Source organism: Artemia franciscana, chromosome 5 (assembly GCF_032884065.1).
Source record: "Artemia franciscana chromosome 5, ASM3288406v1, whole genome shotgun sequence".
Lineage (NCBI taxonomy): Eukaryota > Metazoa > Arthropoda > Branchiopoda > Anostraca > Artemiidae > Artemia > Artemia franciscana.
The window spans coordinates 34489963-34512228 of NC_088867.1; the positions used below are offsets into that span (position 1 = coordinate 34489963).

Here is a 22266-nt window from a genome sequence, read left to right on the forward strand (position 1 = left end):
TAGCTTGCTGGACCAACACCAAACCGGTTTCTTCGGCTTGGCAAGAGGCAGGGATGCCAGCCCCTGACTGTTGAGCCGGAGCCCAACAGGGCTACCCAAACATACAGAGGCCGTTCTCCAAATCTCGATCCTCCTCCCTATTTCGCAATTGTCCTTCTGGAGAGGATCCTCCCACGACGGTATCCTGCAGTACCATACAATTTAACCTTTTCCGGGAAGAAGGTTTGCAACTAACGGGACGTGTCCACATGCCGGTGGACCCTGCTCAGTGTGCATTAGATGGGCCCTACTCCTCCTCCTCTTGTATTTATAGCCGCCGGCCAAGGGTATACCAGTTTCAATTTATGGACCCCCAGGGGCTAGGTCCCCTCTTGGTCCACGCCTCCCTTTATGGGAGGTACCCAACATATTTGTAGAATGTTCCACTACCTGCTATCTGGGGACACGCTGAGTGGCCTGGAGAGAGCCACTATTGAAAAGGGGACTCAGTAGGTGGTCAGCTGAATGAACAGGAGATATATAAATAAAAATAGACAGAAAAATACAGAGGACTTAATTGGTGTGTTAAATTAATTTAATCCACTGTTACAAATAAACGACAATAAGCACAAAATCCTAGTTTAGAACAATTGCATGTCAAAGTAATTAGGTTGGATAAAATATTTTTTGGTATTTTGTTACTTTTGTAAGAGTACTTCTGTTATTTCTTAGCCACCCCCCTCCCCTGGACAGAGTCCAGCTCAAACGTCATTTTTTAACATGATTCTTTCCAAAATATTGTTTATATCATTGATAGTCTTTTCTTGAGAATAAACCAATAAAAGTTACGTAAGTTAAAATTATCGGACCCCCACCCAAATCCAAAACACTTGACTCAAGATTTGTTTCTGTCACAGATTCCCAGAAACGGTCTTTGTGTTCGGGGACACCGTTCCACGAGTAATAACTCAAAATACTAAAAATTGCCACAGCCAAGAACAATAAATTAGTAGTAATGAAAAAGTAATGATGAAAGGGCAAAACTGTGTATAGTGAGCTAAGGTACTAGATCTTTCAATTCCATTATTTACTCTCGTATTATAGCTGAGTTGAAAAGGACACAACAACAGTTAGTATTAATTATTTATACTAGATAATTCAACTAATTGTTGTTATTAATTACTTACAACGTAATGATGTCCATTATCTCGTTTTAATTTTTCTAATCTAAAGATTAAATGCGATTTATTTTACATTTTTTGGCATTTGTTCAAAAATTATTTCTGATCTTAGCGTAAATGCACAAGTGTTGCAATTTGAGCTTGTATAGAGGAAGTGTATACTGTGGTGGGTGTTTGCAGCGTAGTTCCAAACCTGCTATTGGGGAGGGGGATAACTGGATCATTTCGTGTACAAGGGGCTAGAAGCTTCAAAAAATGCATTTTTAGACCCAAATTTTCAAAAACTAGGAAGAGGTCATTTAAATAAACATTGTCAAGGGAATTTCGACCCTATAAACTCCCACTGTTCTACAAATATTTTTGGGCTAAGCCTGCAATATGGGGGCTACAGGGTGACAACCCACTCTAATTACAGACATACTTTATATGTGACATAAAATATTAACTTCATATACTTATTCGTAAAGAAGAAGGAGGGATGGGGGGATTCTCTAAATTAAGAAAGATTTATTTCAAGTTTCCTGATTTTCTTCCTTTTTTTTAGAAAAAATTTCTGGTCTCGTTAGCAGCAGTCAGTTGCTATCATTTTAGTTAGAAGGACGTACGATGTGTGCGTGCGCTATCATGAGCACGCAATGTAATATAGGGATGCGTCCATATACATCTCTGTGTGTTTGAGAATTTGTTGGTTTTTCTTTCATTTCATAACTACAAACTAAGAATTTTATATCATTTATGTCTGTTATGTCAACTATGTCTTAGGATTATGTTGGATTTCCAAAAGCGTGACCGCATCCGTGTAACCCGAGAATTAAATAAAAACATCAACTTCAAATTAAATTTAACCTTGGTGGTATATTTTATGATTGCAAACGAAAGTGTTTTGTGAGAACCACATAAATGACGGAAATACATATTTATGGTTAAACATAATGACCCTTTCTTTTGTTCGGTTGGCTTCCATACCATTGGAAATGGCTAAGAGCCGACTTTTTTAGCTCAAAGTGAAAAAGAGGGCCAAATCAAACAGTTCGTGGTAACGAACTGTAGTAAGGAGCGACCCGGCTCAATAGAAACCAAAACTCTAAAAGATTTTGATACCAATAGCTACATCAAAAGAATTGAATTTTAATGCTGATTTTAAATATACAAGTTTCATCAAGTTTAGTCTTACGCATCAAAAGTTACGAGCCTGAGAAAATTTGCGTTATTTTAGAAAATAGGGGGAAACACCCCTTAAAAGTCATAGAATCTTAACGACAATTACACCATCAGATTCAGCGTATCAGAGAACCCTGCTGTAGAAGTTTCAAGCTCCTATCTACAAAAATGTGGAATTTTGTATTTTTTTGCCAGAAGGCAGATCACGGATGCGTGTTTATTTGTTTGGTTGTTTTTTTGTTTTTGTTTTTGCCAGGGGTGATCGTATCGACCCAGTTGTCCTAGAATGTTGCGAGAGGGCTCATTCTAACGGAAATGAAAAGTTCTAGTGCCCTTTTTAAGTGACCAAAAAAATTGGAGGGCACCTAGGCCCCCTCCCACGCTAATTATTTTCCCAAAGTCAACGGATCAAAATTCTGAGATAGCCATTTTATTCAGCGTAGTCGAAAAACCTTATAACTATGTCTTTGGAGACGACTTACTCCTCCACAGTCCCCGTGGGAGGGGCTACAAGTTACAAACTTTGACCAGTGCTTACATATAGTAATGGTTATTGGGAAATGTACAGGCGTTTTCAGGGGGATTTTTTGGTTGGGGGGAGGGGTTGAGAAGAGGGGGATATAATGGGGGGAATTTCCATCGAGGAATTTGTCATGGGGGAAGAAAATTTCCATGAAGGGAGCGCAGGATTTACTAGCATTATTTAAAAAAAAAATGAAAAAATAAATATGAAAAAGTTTTTTTCAGCTGGAAGTAAGGAGCAGCATTAAAACTAAAAACGAACAGAAATTATTACCCATATGAGGGGCTCACCTCCTCCTAATACCTCGCTCTTTACGCTAAAGTATTTTTAGTAATGTCAACTATTTATTCTACGGCTTTTGTGATTCAGGGGTCATTCTTAATGAATTGGGACAAAATTAAAGATTTGGTGTAAAGAGAGAGGTACTGACGAGGGGGCGGACCCTCTCATACGTGTAATAAAAACATGAGAATAAAAAATTCTTTACGTAAGCTAATTTATAAGTTACGTATATCTTTACTAATAAAAAGATTCGTAAAAAATTAAAAGTTCTAGTTGGCTTTTTAATTAACCAAAAAATTGGACAGCAACTAGGCTTCCTCCCCGCTCTATTTTTCTCAAAATCATTCGATCAAAATTATGAGAAAGCCATTTAGCCAAAAAAAAAAAAAAAAATATGCAAATTCCTCTGCGGAGAGCCAAAATCAAAACATGTATTGATTCAAAAACGTTCAGAAATTAAATAAAAAAACAAGTTTTTTCAACTGAAAGTAAGGAGCGACATTAAAACTTAAAACGAACAGAAATTACTTCGTATATGAAAGGGGCTGCTTCCTCATCAACGCCCCGCTCTTTACGCTAAAGTTTTTTACTGTTTTAAAAAGAAGAGCTGAGAGAAAGATTCAAACTTTAGCGTAAAGAGCGGGGCGTTGATGAGGAAGCAGCCCCTTTCATATACGAAGTAATTTCTGTTCGTTTTAAGTTTTAATGTCGCTCCTTACTTTCAGTTGAAAAAACTTGTTTTTTTTATTTAATAACATGAAAGAAACCAGTTGCGGGCTCAAAAAAAGAAAAAGAGATTTGGCGGCAAAAACAAGTTCTTAAACTTGTCAGTAATGGTAAGTGTAGACACTAAGGAAAGCTAGTTTGCAAGCACTAGGTGCCATAAAACACAGCCTCAACTTGTAATGTGAAGTTACTACAATTGTTACCTCACACCGAAACAAAAGGCTTTTCGATAGGTAAATTACTAACCATTCCAGCCCAAATATCTCCAAACATATACATTTTTCAATAGTTGCAAACTGAACAATACCTTGCAATATCGTTCAAGATATTAGAAAAATCTGAAAATTAAATGCACAAACTCATATGATTCACAAATTGAGAAGCAATAATTTGTGTTCTTTTAAGTTTCAACTTCGCTCTTTACTTCCAACAGAAAAACTTTTTTTTAAATATGCATATTCGTTCTTTCTTTGGTTTTCAAAATATACATAATAAACCTTACAAAAAGCCCTCAACTTTTAATGTTAAGTTGCTACAATTGCTGCTTCACACTGTAACATACGGCTTTTCGTTACAGAACTTAAGTATATAAACTAGTTTTTGACTGGTGGACAGTTTTTTACTGACGATCATTTTTTTAGTTTAGAACATAAAGTATTTCACGAAGACTTTTTTGAGGTATATAGCTAATGCTAGTCCAGTTCTAGACTTTAACCTGCGGATCTTTCTTTACTGAAGTGATTATATGTCTGCATCAGAATTTTTTTTTCAACATGGCCCGACAGCAGCCTGGAAGAATCCTCTTTTGGCAGAACTGCCAAATTCTACACTTTCTCCATTGATTGCTAAAAACTTGGTCAGAATCGTTGACCTCTTAGAAGGGTAAGCCATTAAAATGAAAATGATTGTTGGCAATAAGGGTATGTTTGCAGTGACAAATAATTAACAAATAATAACACTTCATTAGAAAACCGACTTTTTAGTACACTGAAAACAGAATATAAAAAATATGTTTCCTTTATTTTTAACTTCAAAAAGGAAATTGAGAGCCTAGCTTGCCATAACTTCAAAGCCACTCAAAACCAGTATTCAAAAGACGTTAAACCAATTTACAGATTCTAAGAAACTCTATTCGCATTTTTAGAAGAAACATATTTCAAAGCTTCTATTGCATTTTTTCGGGGTATTGCACACTCTTTTCCAGCTGATATACATCTCAGTGTACCAATAGCTTCATCAGGTTTAGCATACTTCCAACATGCATGGCACAATTCTACCACACATGGCATACCTCCAACAAGCGTGGTAAACTTCCACCACAGACAGCGCGTCACGTATCACTTGATGTGCAACATTTTAAAAAGTGGACAAATCTTCAGAAATTTCAATATCCCCAGCTGTGTACTGACTGAGAATTTATCTTTCAGAAATTTCAATTTTCAATCCGTAACAAAAGCTACTGAACCTAATGATTGGTCAGTTACAGATAATCACCCAAACATAGATAATTTTACCTTTATACGGAACAATTCAAATGCTAATCTAGCAACAATTATTCTCATCTTTGAGTATTTTTGTGTTCCCCAAAAGTAACTAAAACTTCAGAAACTGCTTTGAATTTTTTTCGTCAGCCTATTTTTTGTTCACGTGGGTGGCAACCGTGAACTTTAGTCTTAACTACCTTTGGAAAAAGTGATAATAGAATGATCAAATGGTTCACTGAAAATAAAGGTTGTGACATCCCATTGCATACCATATATTTTGTAAGCTGAAAATGATTGCAAATTGTTAAGAATTTTGCCGGCAAAATAAAGACACGCCCGTGATAATGAATCCGAGCTGCGAGACCTTGGAAATTATGCCAACTACCTGCGTTCACACTAAACAAACTTTAATTAGCACAGTATAATGTTACTATACAAATTCACACACTGCATATAAAAATAAGTCGGACTAACAGTATGTTCAATGTATTTCCAAATATCGATATATCGCATTCATGGTTTTTCTCGATGAAATTATCTCCTTCAGGCATCCTATTATAGTCCAGGACTTTTAGGGTTTGACCCGGACAAAATTGCAATATAAACGAAAATGGTACCAAAATGATCAGAAAAAAATTCTGCACAACATACTAAAAGTCCCCATAAATCCGAGTGGGGCGAGTACCCGAAAAACAGGGGAAAAGGGGGAAATGCGGGGGAAAATGGGAAAAATGCCGAACATGCCCAGAAAATAGTTTAAAGTGAGTTTTCTGGGGTTTTCACATACGCTGATTACGAAATTGACATCTAAAATTCAGTATAGAAAAAGAGTACTACGGAAAACGGGGGAACAGGGGAAAGAGGGGAGAAAAGAGAAGAATACAGGGTAGGGGTAGAAAGCGGTTTGAAAGATATTTTCTGGGGTATTCCTATCTGGTGATTACGAAATTGAGAAATAAAATGATATAAAAAAATCGATTAACATAAAACGGGGAAATGGGGGGGGAGGGGAAAAGGGAAATATACAGGGTAGGGGTAGAAAGCATGTGGAAATGTGTTTTCTGGGGTTTTTCTATCTGCTGATCACGAAACTGACCCCTAAAATGAAGGAAAGAAAACGAGAACCATGAAAATTGAACAAAACTGGAGGAAACAACGGAAAAGGGGAAGGGAGGCCTGACTCCTGAGCCAGCTGCTAATGGCTAATAAGTAGGCCTATGGACAAAATAACTCGCTTAAGTATCAAACTTGTACTTTCTTGAATCACAGACATTTCTTACAACCATTTGAATTACTAAACATAAAGAAAACAACCGCTTGGCAGTTATATATAAAATGGCTATTATATGTAAAATTTGCACTTTCGAAGGCAGTATAGTTGACTTGAAAAACACAGCATTGATATCACTAGTCGAGCTCCTCGTCTTCGACAATCTCGTTGTCCCTGTTCAAACAGTTGATACCCTGACATTCTCCGCACGCGAACGTACACGCTAATCCATTTTTCTTGCAGCTGGATCGCGAGTTCTCGCAGCCTGTCTTACAGTTGCATCTCACGACACTCAAAAGAGTCTGAGGTGCGGGCAACAAATGGGTCATCACAGGTGAGTATTTATGGTCTCTGAGGACCCAACCCCAGTCAGCCGGGTCGAGGTCAGCTGGTTCCCCTTTCCAACGGGATACCTGGAGGCGCACTCGCTGGGAGTGGAATGAAGCTGCAGCTTCGGTTGGCGGAAGCCTTTCAGGCTTAACAAACGCCGTAGTATTAGACGAAGAAACTTTTTCCAAGAAAATTCGATGTCGCAGCTTAGTGAGATCTTCGTTTGGTCGTGCTTTATACAAGCTGAGGAGAAGATATTCACCCGCTTTCACAATTTCATCTTTGGACGATGATTCATCCAGAAACACTTTGCATTTTTTTCTGAACACTTCACTCTTCTTCAAAAGAGGTAGCACAGCTTGCTTTCAAAGTCCGAAAACTCGTGAGGTCGTGTCACATCCCAAGAGTGCGTGCCCTACCAGAAGCAGCCTGGATACTTCTCCCATTTTTTTTTGCACTTCGTTGAGGCACCAGAACCGTGTTATCGCTTCTTTTGTATTCGTTGACGATTCGAAGTAAAGTGTTTTTGCATTAGGCGGGAGGTGATACAAGAATAGAATCAGAAGGTCAGTGTCGTTGCCAAGAACTATTGTTTCAGAGTTTTCTGCTTTCGTTACGGCAGTCTTCACGATTAGATAGTCAGCATCGTCCTTCGCATGGACGACTTCAAATCCTTTGGCTCTGAGTTTTTCCCCGATGTAGCTTATAATTCGCTGTTTGTTCTGAGAGTTGCTCAAAAACTCTTCCTTCTTTTTCTGGAGCTTCATCCCTAAACTGAAATCGATCACTTGATGCTGGCTTCCCTTACACCGTCAGTTGTGCGTAGCATCTTTCGTGGTTGGACCAGCGCTGTATCCATCGAAGACAACAGTAGGGGAGGTACAGCGTCGAGTAACGAAACTAACATAGCTGTCACAGATTGAATCATAAGTATCACCAATCTTCCAAGGTACTTGCTGAACCTTCCAAATGGCGCGCCATCTCGAAAGACCGTCTCTGAAAACAAGCTGAAAAACTAGATGTCGCTCTTGCTTAATCTTGACAAAACGCAACTAATAACCATTAATTCGGGCACCCAGGGAAAATAATGAATTAAACTTGGCTTAGTACTGAAAGAAGAGTTGCCGATACGCAAAATTATGCTTGACTTAAAAAAAATCTCGTCGTACCTTGGTTTATCCTGCTACCATGTCACATGTGTAAGCATCCACGCAGACTGGGGACTATTGGATCCGCTAGATGTCATTCCGGCAGGATAGGTTTTGTCGTGGGCACTGGAACTCCGCGGTGACTAGTCTACCTTGCTTCTCTTACTGGATGTCGAATTAGAACAGGATTATGTTGACGAACCCACGCGCTTGTCGATAACGGCGAGGAATACGGAATAATGTAATTTCAGTATTTTTCCGTATTTCTTTCTCGAATTTTTTTTTTGCCTTTTCCGAACCTATGGGGTAGCCGAACCTCTATAGATCTCCTGTATTTGTTCTCGAACTTTGTTTTAGATGTCAATTTTATAATCAGCAGATAGAAAAACCCCAGAAAACACATTTCCACATGCTTTCTACCCCTACCCTGTATATTTCCCTTTTCCCCTCCCCCCCCCCATTTCCCCGTTTTATTTTAATCGATTTTTTTATATCATTTTATATCTCAATTTCATAATCACCAGACAGGAATACCCCAGAAAATATCTTCCAAACCGCTTTCTACCCCTACCCTGTATTCTTCTCTTTTCTCCCCTCTTTCCCCTGTTCCCCCGTTTTCCGTAGTACTCTTTTTCTATACTGAATTTTAGATGTCAATTTCGTAATCAGCGTATGTAAAAACCCCAGAAAACTCACTTCTAAACTATTTTCTGGGCATGTTCGGCATTTTTCCCATTTTCCCCCGCATCTCCCCCTTTTCCCCTGTTTTTCGGGTACTCGCCCCACTCGGATTTATGGGTACTTTTAGTATGTTGTACAGAATTTTTTTCTGATCCTTTTGGTACCATTTTCGTTTATATTGCAATTTTGTCCGGGTTTGACCCTTTTTTGAGCTAAAAGTCCTGGACTATTAGTTTAATTAGATGACGATATCGAGGAATCTGTAAAATTTCTAAGGAAGATGTGTTAGTTGTTTCTGGAAGAATTTTCAAAGTATGGTTTTAGGACTTTGTTTGACTGACTGTATATCAAGAATAATCCGTACGAAGACTCTGATCCAGACCTACCTTCTAGGGCTATAAAGAAAGATAGGTCAAGATTGCTAAGTTACGCGTTACGGACAAGCGATGATAGATTGCCAGCGATTGTGCCATTTGGAGATCTATCTGGGGTCACACAAAAAAAGAGGTCATCACCGAATGGGGCAGCAAGAGGTCTCAGAAAGGATTTGAAGGAAATTGAAGTCCATTGGAGGGGGTAAAGAATAAAGCTGTAGATAGGTTGCAGTGGAAGAGGAGCATACAGAGCTTTGTTGACCTCAGGCGACTTGGTGTTGGAACGAGTTATTTGTAGTAGTTGTTGTAAAGTGAATTCCAATTGCTTAAGCCTAAAGACATACTATACAGCAAATAAAATAGTGCTAACCATACCACAAAAAACCCCTGTCCATAAATTGAGGAATTCATAATCAAGAAATTGGTCTAACTTAATTTCGATTTTAATTCCGTTATCTGAAGTGGTTTAACTAAAAAAAAAGAACAAAAAATAAAACATTTTTGAGCTTGCTATAAAAGTGGCGTTACTAAAAATGGGGCCATATAAAAAACATGACAAATTAGTACCAGCGGTTTTCTACCCCCTTCACAAGACAATGTTTTCCTTTATTTTCTAGAAACTAAATGAAAATTCACATTTTGGTATTTAGTCTGTTTCTCATATTTGAGAAAGTCTCTTTATTCAATACAATAGTATGTGTCTGTCAATGTTCCATTGTATGTCCTTTTTGTATGTTAGTGTACTTTTTTAGATTCCACTATTGCTGCTGACATTTCATTGCAACGCTATGACATCTGGGCCCAAAACAGCTGTACACGCTCCTCCTACATCCCAGAGCTTTGCTTTACTCCCTCCAATCAAATCTCTACCTTTTTTTAATCATTCCTTATGATGACTTTTCCAGCCCCTTTCGATGACCTTCCACCTTCTGTTTCGCCTTAAACGAGTAGTCAAAACTGCCATTCTAAGCAACTTATCGTCCTTCATCTGCGGAGAGTGGCCTAACCGTCCTAAACTTTCTTTCATCATAGCACTTGAAATTAAGATTTTTAGCATAGGTAGTATAAAAATTCCATCCCAGGATGGACGAGGGCTCTAAACCATCATTTCTCTCAGGCTGCAATTACCTTTGACGAGGGAATATAATGCTTGAAAAGTTCTGTTCAGACCTATGGGCATGCAGTAACATTGGTATCTATTTTAATAATGACATGATAAAAGTCATGTTAATATGTTCTAGGGAATGGAAAATATATTCATATAGTTTCTTATCAATAAAATTTCGAATCGTTTTATTTATGCGATCATAAAGCATAACATTAAAAAAATCCCTGTCTTATGCAATCGAAGATATAAGAGTTGTTGTATTTAATAAATATTTCCAAAAACTTGTTTATTAGAGAAATTAAATAAAAAAAAACAAGTTTTTTTAAATGGAAGTAAGGAGCAACATTAAAACTTAAAACGAATAGAAATTACTCTGTATACAAAAGGGGATTCTCCTCCTCAATGCCCCGCTCTTTACGCTAAAGTTTGACTCTTTCTCTTAACTCTAGTTTTAAAACAGTAAGAAAACTGGAAGGGAACCTGTCTAAGATACGTAACTGATATAATCGGACCGGATCTGCTCTCTTTGGTAGGGTTGGGGGGGAGTAATTCGGAAAAACGAGGTATTTGTAACTTACGAAAGGGTGACCAGATCTTAATGAAATTTGAAATTTAGAAGGATCTTGTGCTTTAAAGCTCTAATTTTAAATTTTGACCAGATCCTCTGACATTGAGGGGGTGGGGGTTGGAGGGGGGAACCGGAATTCTTGGGAAACGTGAAAATTGGGGTATTTTTATCTTACGAATAAGTGATCGGATCTTAATGAAATTTGATATTTAGAATGAATTCATGTCTCAGAGCTCTTATTTCAAATCCTGACCAGATCTTTTGACGTTGGGGGGGGAGTTGGAGGGGGAAGTCTTGGAAAACACTTGGAGTGGAGAAGTCGGGATGAAGCCTTGTGGATAGAATAAGCGAATATCCTTGACATGTGATTGACGTAACCGTACTGGATTCGCTCTCTTTGGGGAAGTTGGGGGGAGGCGTTCAGTGATTTGGCGAGTTTGGTGCTTCTGGGCGTGCTAGGACGATGAAAATTGGTAGGCGTGTCAGGGACCTGCATAAATTGACTTGATAAAGACATTTTCCCAGATTCAACCATCTGGGGGCTAAAGGGAGAGGAAAAATTAGAAAAAAATGAAGTATTTATAACTTACGAGTGGGTGATTGGATCTTAATGAATTCTGATATTTAGAAGGACTTCGTGACTGAGAGCTCTTATTTTAAATCCCGACCGACATTAAGCCTCTGATCAAACAGTTCGTGGTAACGAACTGTAGTAAGGGGCGACCCGGCTCAATAGTAACCGAAACCCTTAAAAATGGAATTTTGATACCAATTGTTAGATCAAAAGAATCGCATTTTGATGCTGATTTTAAATATATAAGTTTCTTCAAGATCAGTTATACCCATCAAGAGTTACGATTCTGAAAAAATTTTCCTCATTTTAGAAAATAGGGGGAAACACCCCCTAAAAGTCACACCATCATATTCTGCGTATCAGAGAACCTTATTGTAGAAGATTGTAGGAGCTACATTAAAAACTTAAAACGAACAGAAATTACTCCGTATATGAAAGGGACTTTTCCTCCTCAACGCCCCGCTCTTTACGCTAAAGTTTCTTACTGTTTTAAAAATATAGTTAAGAGAAAGATTCAAACTTTAGCGTAAAGAGCGAGGCGTTGAGGAGGAAAAGCCCCTTTCATATACGGAGTAATTTTTGTTCGTTTTAAGTTTTATTGTTGCTCCTTACTTTCATTTAAAAAAGCTTTGTTTTTTATTTAATTTTCCTTTTAAATCAATCTATTGATTCTTAGAATTTTGTTAGAGCTTATACCATATGAGCTATTGGCTCTTAGCTCTTCTTGCCAAGTCACAAGTGCTATATGAGCTCTTAGCTCTTGTTATTTCTTGGCAAAAAATTAGGAATTAAAATTAACTAAAATTGTATTAATTTTATAATTATAAAATTGTATAATGTTAAATAAAATTAAATAAAATTTAATAATAAATTAAAATACTATAGTTCACAGTGAAAATGAAGAGAAAATTAAAAACTGTTTTCCTTTACAAATTTCTCTAATTTGTGGTGACATTAATTTAGCAATTATAAACAGTACTTAAAAACATAAGCAAAACCCACATTCAAAGTTAATTATGAGGACAATGTTTTTCTTTTTTAATTATCAATGAAAGTGAGACTCACAATGTGACCACTTGGAGGTGTGAATTTCCTCTTTACATTCAATGGAATAGAAACTAGATCTACATTGCATGGGCAACGTGAGGTGCTGCGGCAACCTTTGTCCGGCTTCACCGAGTAAAATGTTGCGAGAGCAACATTTTGGCTTTGTTTCCTCGCTTCAACTAAACGCTGAAGTTGTATCTGTAAGGTTCTTAAAATAAGTACTAGGTGGACCATTCTTCCTTCCTCTTCCCTTCTCTGAAAGGTCTTGGCATGATTCATCAGAAAGGAAGGATCAGATCTGAGGGAAAATTATTTATTTCGCAGTTTTTTGGAGAAAACCATCATTCTTTTAAGGCCGTGATTAAGTGAACTGATGGAACTCGAAAATCCCATGTTAAATTGAAAATTTATTTTTAAAAAGTACTCAAGTATTCATTGGCGGAAGATGCCGCTTTTAATATCAGGCCATAGCTTCTTGAAGATGCTACAAAATGTTTGAAAGGATTTTGCTCTATTTTCTCTAATTGCTTAGAAATCTTAGAAAATGTCTAGGTCTTTTTTGCAAGTGTACTCGATAAAGGATATTGCTTTTAGAACAAAATCGGTACTATCATGAGCAGAAGACAATAACCTGTAAGATGATTGGAACCATTTTTCGATTTATTTTCCTGTTTTCTAACAGGCCCCTAGAATATTTTCAGCTACCTGAAATTTTTACTAGTCGGTTGCCAGAAAGAATCGTTTCAGATCGCCGATAATACCCCCAAGAGACCAAAATGACAAGCTGGTATAATCAGCTGCTTGTTAATACAGTGTGAAATTTTCATAAATTATTTCAATGTAATGAAGAAACCTAGAAATGAGAAATAGCCAGGAGCCTTCAGTAAAGTTGTGCACACAAAGCCGAAATCATGGGGAAAATTAAATCAAAGCGAGGTATACATCTTTAAAAGTGTTACCACACATAGACAGCGCCTTCGTAAAAAGTATTTGGAGCTTGGTAGATGTAAATATCCAAAATACCTAATAATGCGGTACGCTGAAGAACTAGACAAGTCAAGAGATTTAGGTCAAGCGACAAACCTTGAGGCGGAGCAGAACCCCGTAGCTTCTTCCCCGTTTCCCTACCGGATCGTGACTGGTGGTAGAAACTTGGATTGCGACGAATTGAAGGATTGCCGATGGATTTTTGATCCTGCATTTTTCGTGCACGATCTAGAGACTTAAGTTTGGAAGCACAGGTGAGGAGGAAACAACCCGTAAAAATCATAGAACCTTAACGAAATTTACACCCCCAGATTCAGCGTATCAGAGAATCCTACTGTAGTTTCAAGCTCCTATCTAGAATTAAACAAAAAAACAAAACAAGTTTTTTAAAGTGAAAGTAAGGAGCGACATAAAAACTTAAAACGATCAGAAATTACTCCGTATATGAAAGGGGCTTTTTCTCTTCAACGCCCCGCTTTTTACGCTAAAGTTTTTTACTGTTTTAAAATGTAGAGCTAAGAGAAAGAGTCAAGCTTTAGCGTAAAGAGCGGGGCGTTGAGGAAGAAAAGCCCCTTTCATATACGGAGTAATTTCTGTTCGTTTTAAGTTTTAATGTCGCTCCTTACTTTCATTTAAACAAACTTTTTTTTTTTAATTTCTGGACGTCTTTGAATTAATGCACGGTTTGATCTTGGCTCTCCACCTATAAATAATTAAAACGAAATTTGCATATTAATTTTTTGAGACTAAATGGCTTTTTCACAGTTTTCATCGGAAGATTTTGAGAAAAAAGGAGCGAGGGAGGAGGCCTAGTTGCCCTCCTATTTTTGATTACTTAAAAAGGCATCATTTACTTATTATTTTTACGAACGTCTTCGTAAGTAAAAAATATACGTAACTTACGAATTAAATTACGTAGCGAACTTCAATATTCGTATATTTTTATTGCGTATATGAGGGGGCTCACCCCTCGTTGATACCTCGCTCTTGATAATAAAGCTTAAATTTTGTCAAGATTCGTTAAGAATGACCCCTGAATCACAAAGGCCGTAGAATAAATAGTTGAAATCACTAAAAATGCTTTAGCGTAAAGAGCGAGGTATTACGAGGAGGTAGACCCCTCATATGCGTAATAATTTCTGTTCGTTTTAAGTTTTAATGCTGCTTCTCACTTTCAGTAGAAAAAAAAAACTTTTCATGTTTATTTTTTCATTGTTTTTTTTTTTAAATAATGCTAGAAAATCCTGCACCCCCTCCATTGAAAGTCTCTTCCCCCATGAGAAGTTCCTCATGGAAAAATCCTCCCCGGTAACCCTCTCCCCTCAAATATCCCCTAAAAACCAAAAAAATCCCCCTGAAAACGTCTGTACACTTCTTAGTAACCATTACTATATGTACACACAGGTCAAAGATTGTAACTTGCAGCCCCTCCCACGGGGATTGCGGGGGAGCAAGTCGTCCCCATAGACATAGTTATTGGGTTTTTCGACTATGGTGAATAAAATGGCTATCTCAGAATTTTGATCCGGTAACTTTGGGGAAAAATGACCGTGGGAGGGAGCCTAGGTGCCCTCCAATTTCCAATCACCCCTGGAAAAAAAAAACAAATAAACACGCATCCGTGATTTGTCTTCTGGCACAAAATGGGAAATTCCACATTTTTATAGATTGGGGCTTGAAACTTCTACAACAAGGTTCTCTGTTACGCTGAATCTGACGGTGTGATTTTCGTTAAGATCGTATGAATTTTAGGGTGTGTTTCCCCCTATTTTCTAAAACGAGGCAAACATTTTCAGGCTCGTAATTTTTGATGGGTAAGACTATTCTTGATGAAACTTATATATTTAAAATCAGCATTAAAATGCCATTCTTTTGATATAACTATTGGTATCAAAATTCCATTTTTTTAGAGTTTCGTTACTATTGAGCCTAGTCGCTCCTTACTACAGTTCGTTACCACGAACTGTTTAAAAATGTGGAATTTTGTATTTTTTGTCAGAAGGCAGATCACGGATACGTGTTTATTTGTTGTTTTTTTTTCCAGGGGTGATCGTATCGACCCAGTGGTCCTAGAATGTTGCGATAGGGTTCATTCTAACGGAAATGAAAAGTTCTAGTGCCCTTTTTAAGTGACCAAAAAATCGGAGGGTGCCTAGGCCCCCGTCGCACGCTAATTATTTTCCCAAAAACACCGGATCAAAATTCTGAGATAGCCATTTTATTCCGCGTAGTCGACAATCCTTACAACTATGCCGTTTGGGATGACCTACTCCCCCACAGTCCCCGTGGGAGGGGCTACAGGTTACTAACACTGACCAGTGCTTACATATAGTAATGGTTATTGGGAAGTGTACAGACGTTTTCTGGGGCGTTTTCATTTGGTTGGGGGCAGGGGTTGAGAAGAGGGGGATATGTTGGGGGAACTTTTCACGGAGGAATTTGTCATCGGAGAAGAAAATTTCCATGAAGGGAGCGCAGGATTTTCTAGCATTATTTAAAAAAAACAATGAAAAAATAAATATGGCAAAGTTTTTCAACTGAAAGGAACAGAATATCCCTGTTATTATTTTCTTGTAAATATTAATTCCTGTAAATATTCCATAATAATTTCTGTTAAAAGGAACAGAAATTATTACGCATATGAGGGGCTCACCTCCTAATACCTCGCTCTTTACGTTAAAGTATTTTTAGAAATTTCAACTATTTATTCTACGGCTTTTGTTATTCAGGGGTCATTCTTAAGGAATTGGGACAAAATTTAAGCTTTAGCGTGAAGAGTGAGGTACTGACGAGGGGGCGAACCCCCTCATATATGCAATAAAAATATGAGAATACATAAGTTTCTTTACGTAAGCTAATTTGTAAGTTGCGTATATCTTTAACTAATAAAATTTATTTTTACTTAAATTTTAAGTAAAAAATTAAAAAAATTAAAAAATTTTAAAGAAAAATTTAAATCTTAAAATTTTTATTTTACTTTAACTAATAAAATTTAATTTTTACCCAGCCAAATATATTACTATTTCTTGACTGAAACATCTCACCAAAGGAAGCTGTCAATCAAAACTTTTGACAAGACTTGATAATTAGTGCTATTTGAAGTTTTGACAACCAACGGTCTCTAGAGAATTAAAAGACAGAAGGCTACCCTAACTTCAATTTTGAAGCTCGATGTTTTCAAGTTCACTTAATCCCCGCCTTAATGAAGAATGCTAAGATCAGAGACATCACTCCAGCGTTGCCTTAGTAAAAAAGTATAGCCTTCCCATGTATTATTTCGTTCTTTGGAATGAGAGGTCATAGAAAATTTTAAGACAGCCCATTATATTGGATATCGAAAGCTCTAGTACCCACTTTAAGAATCATAAGTGACCGGAGATGAGAGCCAAATTCCCATGGCATTTTCGTCATACTGCTCTTCGTAACGGCTAAAATATTCAATCAGATTTTTGAGCTAGCCATTTTTTTCAGGATAGTCAAATGGTCCAATGATCATGCCTCCAGGAATTAAATGACCCCATAGTCTTTGGGGTGAAAGAGAAAAATAATACAACTTGTCTATTGTTTTCAAATAGTTCTTATAGCAGAAAAGGAGATTAACCAAAATTATTATCCGAAACTCATGAATAGTTCTTTGGGTGATTGGCCCGAATTTCATGGACCGTTCTCTTGGCCAATAGTGTGCCTCCAAATTAGACCAAAAAAGGGCCAATAAACTTTTTTTCTGGATAGAATTAATTTAAATTTGTAAATCCCTGGATTAAGTGGACCCTAACTTACAATAAAAATTCAATTTTGGGATATTGTTCCCTCCCCCAAAACCGGGGCCCAAAAGAGGTAAAAAAAATTCCAAATTAGTTTGAACCTTTTAAGGATCATTTTTGGGCTATGGGGAAAAGACGTTTTTGTTGGGACCTGAAAGGTGTTAAAGGCACCAGAAATATAAAACATCGCGTCTTTCATTAACTTGAAACTTACTGCCGTAAATCCCCAGGCCTAAGGGAGTCTAATGAAAAAAATATATTGGGCTGAGAAATTTTTTCTAAAGCAGATATGGAAAACTAAAAATACTTATTATTTGATCTCCATTGAAGCTACGTTTAGACATCGCCAATAGAATTGTAATAGAACCAAGGAAAATATTAGGTTATAGTTATTTGTGACGTTAAAAAGAGATGCAATATTTTCTGTGTCTGTCCCACAGTCTATCAGTTGACATAATGTACCACGTGTATGGTTAAATATTACATGTTCTTGAAATATAATCTAGAACATATTTGCTTAAATAAAAAGTATGCACTTTTCCATCATTCCAAGAATTCAATTTCAAGTCAAATTGAAATTATTTAAAAGCAAACAAAGCAAACTTATTCAGGGCTTACAGTCCTAATTTCTACTGCTCAAAAAAGGAAGCACATTACGTACTTGAGAGGCAATTTAAAAAAAAAAAAATTATGAAGGCGTAACTTTGAAACTAGTTTTGGCTGTATTGAGGTGACACCTTAATATGGGTCTTAAATTTCATTCGTTTCTTATAAGCCTAAATTTATACGGCATAGATACAGTGTTGAGTACCTCAGAAGAGACCAAGCATTTTGAAAGTTGGTTGTATCCATGTGCGACACCTGAAACCGGGCCGACAAATTTTTGTTTACTCTGATTGGCTAAAACTTACAGAGCAAGTAGAAAGGTAAAAAGGGCCCAATGAAGACATGAATTATGGAATTTTTTTACATTCACAACACCTAAAATAGAACAAAATTGTATAGCTCCGATTGTCTTGCCACTTTCTGGAAATACCCACTGGGAAAAATAAATCTAAGAGGCAAAAAAATCTTGAGCAAAAATGGGTTGTATAGATTCTTGAAACCTCAAAATAGGCTACAAATTGTTTTTCTTTGATCGCCAGGAAACTGTCAGAATAAAAAGACAGGTTAAGGATAACTTAATGAAGACAGCAAATTTTGGAAGAAAATTTGGTAGTACCGACTAAGAGGTGGTATCCCAAATAGTGTGAAAAACAAAATTTTTAAGTATACAAGTCTGGTTGGGTTGACCCGTGACGACCGATTTTACTTTCAAAAATTATCATTTCAATTCCTCTGCACATGGTTAAACGTTGGTTAATAAAGGAACATTTGTGAAAATCAAAACGCTGAAAATACTCACATCTTTTCTTTAAAAACTATTGACATATTTCTATATTATAGATTTTAATTTATATATTTTATTTGACCACCGAGTGCCTTATACTTTCAAGTGTTAACCCTTTGATTTTCAATAACGTGGTCTACACATCTATCTATTTGTTTTGGAGATCAGGATAGTCAATCTGCCTAGCCTCATAGCTCAATTCCAAAAGAATGAAGCTTGCTCCACATACTGTAAATCAGTGGTGTTGAAGACCACTCCTTTGTTAAGTTTGAGGTCCCAGTAGCATCTTGTGCCGCAAAATGCTGAGAGCCTCTAAGTCGCTAGTTTATGTAACCTACCTGTTCCCAGCGGATTACCATTTTACCAGAGCTATCTTAGTCAAGTTTGTTGTTTAGCTTTTATTTATTGTCACGCATTGATAAATCGTTTTGAGTTATTGACACTTTTAGGGTTTTTCATGGTCCCTAGTAGGTGGTTCTTCAACTTTGGGGCAATTAAAAATTAGATGGCAGCATTTTTCACACAGAAAATATGAATTTTCAAAATTTCTAACGTGTGTAATTTCCCATGCTATATGCTCTATGAATTTTAGTAGATACTACGACAGGGTATCTTTATTTAAAGTGAAAACAGTACATGCAAGTACCAGTAATCTGTTCATTACCTAATACTTCTTTATTTCAAATAAAAACTCACCCTTTCACAACCGCTTCAAAAACTAGTAATAGCCAAAGCCCCACTCCCCCTCCACGGTGGCTACCTTAGAGGAATACACAAAGTGCAGACTTTATTGCTGATTTATATTTCAAGTACCAAGGACAGTAAAAAAGGAATCAGATTTTGATTTGGTTATGTAAAAACTTATAGAATCCTATTTGTTTTAGAAAGTAAGGAAAATCGGAAATGCGGTTCTAAGAGGTTCTGCGGTTCTAAGTTTTCGATTCTAAGAGGCAAAAAACATGAGAAAACGGAAATGCGGTTGAAAAATCAAGAGAAGCTTAACACATATGTCATCAAAAAGCTTAAGGAGGAATAGCTTGCTTTTGAAGATGTAGTTGTCTTAGGGGATCAACATATTGCTAACGATCAATGTGGCAGGACTGTCAAAAATGTGATACTACCCTACACGCATCATAGTTTGAAACAACCCAATGAAAAACTAAAGAAAATCATGGTTCTCCCATATGAATAGACCTGGAATGGGTCCAGGGAGGGGGCAAAACGAATTTTAATGTTAATGTGCTTGGCGCTTTAAAAAATTAATGTCAACTTCAAATCATGTTAGATATAGCTACGCTTGTCACACTAACTAAAGGTAAACGTACGTTAAAGGTAATTAAGGTAAATATAATACCTCCTTCTCGTTGTGCTACCAGTGATTCGACAGTTTTTGACTGTTTATCATCCAAGGTTGTCAAATCTAGTTGGATGAGTTTCAATTTGTCTGATGTTTCTGCTTTTAACCGAGAAGTATTAATGCTGGTAATATCTGTAAAACCTGAAATAGAATATAAAAATAAATTGTAAAAGCATAAGGTCACCTATCAAATAACAGAAAAGTGTATTGTCTGGAATCTAGTCGGGAACAATCCAAGGGTTAAAGCAAATACAAGATCTTATTCCCATTCAGCACAGAATATGGCGAGGTCCTCGCTTTTCTCAGTAGGATCAGTTTTTTACAACAACTTACAAAATAAAAGATCAATGGATCTGGAGAGACATATTTTATATTTCAAAAACTTGTATTTTTGAAATATTGCTTCTAAACTAGGACACGAAAATTCTCTATTAGAGTCTCTAGGACTAAAATTGTCTTCGTGGTTGTAGGATTTGTATGACAATAGTTAAGACACTTGTGCCCTTTAATTCTAGAATTTCTTCAACATTTCGCGTCTGTATAAATGGTATGGGAAGGGGTGAGACACTTGCTCACCTAAATTCTGGAATTACGTAAAAATCTAACATCGGAACAAAATATCAATAGACTTTTCGTTGACGGTAAACATTTATTTCCAAGGTATGTAAACTTCTATGTTTTTTTTCGTTTTTTTTTAAAGCTTCAGAAATTTGACCTCAAACCTGTCTAAATACTATGTTCTTCAACATAAAATAAAATACAAAAACGCAACATAATTGCGTTTATACTGTCCATAAGGTCAAAATTACACGCCACTACAGCGTGAATATTGTACGGTATCTCGTCCGTAATGTGTTAAGTTGAACGATGTTCAATTTTCAAGCGTAAACCTCATTGAAGGTTTGTACATTGGCCAAGTAAAATCAAGGTTTAGGGTATTCTCAAAAGAGAATTGGGAACTACAAAAGGTAGATTTCATATTTGCATATGATAGACCTGGCAAATGATGTAAAGACATCGTGATAGTTAAGAGTGTACCCAGGATCTTTGTTCGGGTAGGGGGTGTTATTTTTCGCGGGAGAGGGGATTCCAGAAATATTATAGAAAACGCCAAAAATTTATTTATATGCTTTTTTTACTCTCTGGATAGAGTCTTGATGTTAGTAGACAATACCTGGGGCAAAAGTTTTGATATTGGATTCACATGATGGTTCTTGCCCTTTCAATTATCAACATGTGTAGCATAAATGTGACGTTAAAATCTAATCATTCATAAATCTTGTTTTGCACAGCAGATGTAACTATGATGTTGCTCGGGCATTAGGCTTGCAATGTCGATAAGCGTGTAGCGTATCGTTTTTAGTGATATATCTCTTGCATGATATGCTAAATGCATGCTCTTTCGGGCCAATTATTTAGTGTGGTCTGTGCATTTGGTATGGGCAATTAAACATCTCAGTAATGTTTTTAGGGGTAAAAATGTCTTACTGGGTATGCTTTTAAACATATTTGAAGAGATATTAATACATACTCAGGAATGTTCCCGAAAAAGGCGACAGAAAACCCCTTGGAGACAAGGGAATACTAATAGTTGCCTAAGCATGCATCGACTGCAGCAATTATAAAGGAGTTAAATAAAACTTTTTATAATACTTAGAGTTACTATCTGAGGGTAGGATATAGAATTAACGTTTTGGGGAGGGGGCACCAATAAAATTTTGGCACCCCCGTCGGTATTTTTCGCCCCTCCATCTGTGTAATTAGTTCAACATTCGACCTTCTGGGGGAGAGGCACATACCCCTAAAATCACCCCCTGGATCCGCTCCAGCACGGACCCCACCCTCAAAATAGACAAATAGCGCTTGTTGGCACATTAGGGGGTGGGGGTTAGGTATAGCGGGGCTGTATTCAAGAAGTAACCTTAACCTTAACCGAACCTAACTTAACCAAAATACCAACTAAAATTTAAATAAAATATAGCTAAAATGTAGTTTTCCAGTGAGCCGAGGCTAATTCTCTCCGAGTACAAACAACAATAATCCGGTTATTGTCTGATAAGGCAACCAAATTCTTGTGTTTCCTGAATTATGGACAAGTGTCGGAAAAACCATTGATTTGTTTCGTTGATTTGATCAAGTCTTATTTTGAAGTTTTTCAAAATATTTAGAAGTTTCTGATTTTCGAATGTGCCATACTTACTAGTCAAAATGTGGACTTTTTTTATATTAAAATTGGTATTGGTTTATTTTGTTTCATGCCAGAAAAGCTTCCTTGTACAAACAACAGGCGCGGCAAGCTGAATTATCATAAATTATGTCAAAGACCATGATA

General features: G+C 36.8%; 1 protein-coding gene across 2 annotated transcripts in view; it reads right to left on the reverse strand.

Moving 5' to 3' along the window:
• LOC136027317 (17-beta-hydroxysteroid dehydrogenase type 6-like) overlaps nucleotides 1-22266 on the reverse strand; it is a 75597-nt gene that overhangs the window by 30210 nt on the left and 23121 nt on the right. For both annotated transcript variants that reach the window (XM_065704439.1, XM_065704438.1), the window contains exon 3: nucleotides 19932-20075. In XM_065704439.1, the coding sequence (XP_065560511.1) occupies nucleotides 19932-20075 (144 nt within the window). The remainder of the gene's footprint in view (nucleotides 1-19931; nucleotides 20076-22266) is intronic.